This window comes from Sprattus sprattus, assembly GCF_963457725.1.
Source record: "Sprattus sprattus genome assembly, chromosome: 10".
Lineage (NCBI taxonomy): Eukaryota > Metazoa > Chordata > Actinopteri > Clupeiformes > Clupeidae > Sprattus > Sprattus sprattus.
Window position 1 is genome coordinate 1297199 of NC_137908.1, and position 5000 is coordinate 1302198.

At 45.5% G+C, this 5000-nt stretch overlaps 1 protein-coding gene across 1 annotated transcript in view; it reads left to right on the forward strand.

Annotated features, from left to right (window-relative positions):
• Window positions 1-1543, forward strand: part of skib (v-ski avian sarcoma viral oncogene homolog b) — a 34704-nt gene extending 33161 nt beyond the window's left edge. Inside the window, exon 7 of the mRNA XM_080846692.1 lies at window positions 359-1543. Within this exon, the coding sequence (XP_080702818.1) occupies window positions 359-625 (267 nt within the window). The 3' untranslated portion in view covers window positions 626-1543. The remainder of the gene's footprint in view (window positions 1-358) is intronic.
• Window positions 1544-5000: the final 3457 nt, after the last annotated feature.

Here is a 5000-nt window from a genome sequence, read left to right on the forward strand (position 1 = left end):
AGTGTGTGAGGGTATTGTTATGTAGCATTCTATTGTGTGTATGTAGCATACTGTGGTGTTTGTGATAGTGAGGGAGTTTAATGGTGTGTGTGTTGTTTGAGTGTGTGAGGGTGTGTAATGTGGTGGTTGAGTGTGTGTGTGTGTGTGTGTGTGTGTGTGTGTGTGTGTGTGTGTATGTGTGTGAGAGTGTGTGAGGTTGTGTAATGTGTTGTTTGTGTGTGTGTGTGTGTGTGTGTGTGTTTGTGTAACAGTGTGTGTTATCCTCTCCACAGATCGAGGAGCTGCAGGTGAAGAGTGTGTGTGTGTGAGTGTGTGTGTGTGTAACGGTGTGTAACGGTGTGTGTTCTGCTCTCCACAGATCGAGGAGCTGCAGGTGAAGCTCCAGAGAGCGGAGGAGGACCGTGAGCTGCTGCGGTCGGACCTGCAGAGGGAGCGCGAGGCCCGGCAGAACCTGGAGCACGTGGTCCGCGAGCTCCAGAACCAGCTGGGGCCCGGACCCAACAGAACCAGCAGCCGCCCCACGCCACGCACGCCGCTCTCACACACACACACACACACACACCGGCCCTCACACACTCCACTCAGCCAGCAGAGAGAGCCCAGAGACAACACTGAGATCTCTTAACCTTGGCGCAAAACACAGAGCATATCACAGGCATCTGTGTGTGTGTGTGTGTGAGAGAGTGTGTGTGCGTGCGTGTGTGTGTGTATGTGTGTGTGGAGGAGGAGCTGCAGATATAGATGCTTTCTATAAAGAGCAGAACAAATGTCCAAAAACATGGGAGCGGATGAGAAGCAGTAGTGTGTGTGTTCATGGCGTGGGTTTACGACGCTAAGGCTGATTGGAACAGTAACTATGGAAACTGAACGGAAATGAGGATGTCGACCAGCACCAGAAGTAGTCTGGACCATCACCGTCACCAGAGCTAGTCTGGACCACCCTGTAGCCTACAAAACAACAGGAACCAGAGCAGGACACACACACACACACACACACACACACACACACACACACACACACACACACACACACACAGGACACAGGACCCCTCAGCCTCTTAAGCTAATCAAGGACTTTCATTGGTCATAAGCTATTTATAAGTGCAAAGGTTTATACTTGAATAGCCGTGTGTGGAACACTGTACACTTGGCCTTGGTCTCCATAGCAACAGATGGATGCTCTGCTCCGGCCACTGACGTGTACCCCGCACACACTCACACACACTCCAGCACACCAGGCTGGATCGACACACACCAGGACATGGAACTACAGTGATTTAACTTTTCTTTTTTTTTAAGGACTTATTATTATCAGATATTGTGCATGTGCAACAGCCACAGGCTGTCATTGCATAGAGATATACATTTACAAACATATACATTTACAAACATATACATTTACAACCATATACATTTACAACCATATACATTTAAAACATATACATTTACAAACATATACATTTACAACCATAAACATTTACAAACGTATACATTTACAAACATATACATTTACAAACATTTACATTTACAAACAAATACATTTACAAACATATACATTAACAAACACATGCATTTACAACCATATACATTTACAACCATATACATTTACAACCAAATACATTTACAAACATATACATTTACAAACATATACATTTACAAACAAGCTTCTTGTGTTAGTAGTTTTGTTCTTATATACAGAAAGACCTGAAGTATTGGCCAGAGCGCAGTCATACCATGTGTCCTTAACTTTAATATTTATGCAAGTATTACTATTTAGCATTCGTGTACAACATATGTTATATGACAGGCGGAGAGGAGGTATTATACTGAATGATGTTTTATAGGAGACAGCACATTTTGTAAAAGAGATGATGTCATTCTCCATGTGAGGCCCTTTGCGTGTTGTGAAATTGAATGATGAATGAAGCCAGAGTTATAAAAGAATGAGAAATGACGATTCTGTTAAGATACAAACCTTCTTTTTTTTATTCTTGGGGTTAGCACTCCGATTGCGTAAAACATAAGCGTTTTATGAAATAACATTTCTACTTATATACAGATATCAATGTATATTTTTTTACTCTGCGACAAATTAATGAATTGCACTTTTAAGAAAAAAATAGTATTGTGCATTGTCCTCCCTTGTATGATGAAAACCAACAATCTTGAAAAAGATTTTACAGACGTTTGTTACCGATGATGTAAATAGCACTTCCAGTGTTGGAGGAAGCTTGTACATAACATAGCTGATAGCGTTAGCTTGCTCTGTACCTTCAGGGCTGAAACGGGCTAGCTGATAGCGTTAGCTAGCTCTATACCTTCAGGGCTGAAACGGGCTAGCTGATAGCGTTAGCTTGCTCTGTACCTTCAGGGCTGAAACGGGCTAGCTGATAGCGTTAGCTTGCTCTGTACCTTCAGGGCTGAAACGGGCTAGCTGATAGCGTTAGCTAGCTCTATACCTTCAGGGCTGAAACGGGCTAGCTGATAGCGTTAGCTTGCTCTATACCTTCAGGGCTGAAACGGGCTAGCTGATAGCGTTAGCTAGCTCTATACCTTCAGGGCTGAAACGGGCTACTGTTGTTTTCCCACTTCAAACCCAGTTCAGATCGAGGCTGATGTGTCAAGCGTGCTTCTGACTCTTTTACACACTTAGGGAGTTTTATAGGAAATGAATCTTGTGCTGTGGACAGTGGAAACGTTGCCAGGTGATTGGTCAGGTGGTTGTTATGGTTACATCCACCGCACACTCAGAGATGAGACCCAAGACCCTGTCAATGGTCTCTGACACACAACACGGCCAATATGATGAGCAGTATTTACCTTTAAAACTTGGATATATAGTTTTATTATCTTGCTCTCTTTGTAGACCCTCCTCCTAGCAGGTTGCCTTTTTTGAAAGAAGAACAACTTGTCTCGCTTTATTTATTCTTAATTGTTCCCACATCTTTACCGTAGAGTAAACATCTTTACCGTAGAGTAAACATCTTTACCGTAGAGTAAACATAGAGTTTCACATCCCAGCATCCTCTTCCCCTCTTCTTACCCCCGGCTCATAGTCTCCTCCCCCTGAATCATAGTCTCCTCCCCCTGAATCATAGTCTCCTCCCCCTGGCTCAGAGTATCCTCCCCCTGTCTCATAGTCTCCTCCCCCTGGCTCAGAGTATCCTCCCCCTGACTCAGAGTCTCCTCCCCCTGGCTCAGAGTCTCTCTGGACTGGCATGGCCTCCATGCTCTTGTAGTTTTGGTTGTCATGGTGATTATGTTACTGCTTGTTTCAATGTTGTTGTTTTTTCTTTCATTTGAAATCCGTATAATACCCAATAAACAGAATCAACATTAGGATCCTATGTGTCTCGTCAGTGGGTTTGTCCTAACGTGTGTGTGTGTGTGTGTGTTTGTGTGTGTGTGTGTGTGTGTGTGTGTGTGTGTGTGTGTGTGTGTGTGCGTGTGCGTGTGCGTGTGCGTGTGCGTGTGCGTGTGCGTGTGCGTGTGCGTGTGCGTGTGTGTGTGTGTGTGCATGGCATGATTGACATATTAGGTTTAGGTGCCCCACTATGTATTGTGAGGACAGGATCCTGGTGGTGCAGTGGTAAGTATGCAGTTTGTGATGTTCATGGTAAGAGGTTCAAATCCCACTGTGGTGAAGTGGATCATGCATCTGACCTGTCCAATCAGAGGCCTGTGGGCAAGCACACCAGTGTATGTGTAACACAAACCTGAAACTTATGAAAAAAACATTGCCTTGGGCAGACACACACACACACACACTCACTCCCAGATGAAGCTCACTGAGGAAGCCTTCGGTGAGAAAAAGCATTACAAATCTAGCCACTGAACCCCTCAGCCCCTGATTGACTTTTGTGGTATTCTGACTATGAAGCTGATGTCAGGACATAAGCGTCATTTGGGACAGACAGGAGATAGACACAGACAGGACAGGAGATAGACACAGACAGGAGAAAGACACAGACAGGAGATAGACACAGACAGGAGAAAGACACAGACAGGAGATAGACACAGACAGGACAGGAGATAGACACAGACAGGACAGGAGATAGACACAGACAGGACAGGAGATAGACACAGACAGGACAGGAGATAGACACAGACAGGAGATAGACACAGACAGGAGATAAACACAGACAGGACAGGAGATAGACACAGACAGGAGATAGACACAGACAGGACAGGAGATAGACACAGACTGGAGATAGACACAGACAGGACAGGAGATAGACACAGACAGGACAGGAGATAGACACAGACAGGAGATAGACACAGACAGGACAGGAGATAGACACAGACAGGAGATAGACACAGACAGGAGATAGACACAGACAGGAGATAGACACAGACAGGACAGGAGATAGACACAGACAGGACAGGAGATAGACACAGACAGGAGATAGACACAGACAGGAGATAGACACAGACAGGAGATAGACACAGACAGGACAGGAGATAGACACAGACAGGACAGGAGATAGACACAGACAGGAGATAGACACAGACAGGAGATAGACACAGACAGGAGATAAACACGCAGACAGGAGGTACATATCTGTCCAGCGTGCAACTTCAAAGTGGAGCGCTGGTGGCGCAGTGGTAGTGTTCACGCTCCACACCACCAAGGTCACCAGTTCAAAGCTCAGCACAGGAGAGAAGGTGGACTGTCAGGAATGAATGCAAAGAGAAATACATGGGGGGCCTTGCTTGGCCCCCCGAAACAATCTAGTAGAAAAGCAGAAGGTTATAGACTTTTTTCAGTGGGCCAACTTGACTTGGAACCCACAAACAAGTAGTGTTTTGTGGGTTCCAGTCAAGTTGGCCCACTGAAAAAAGTCTATAACCTTCTGCTTTTCTACTAGATTGTTTCAGGGGGCCAAGCAAGGCCCCCCATGTATTTCTCTTTGCAATCATTCCTGACATCCCACCTGCTTCAGGGCCTCTGAGTCCACCAGGTCCTCTCCACCTTCTCTCCAGGTTTGAACCAGTGACCT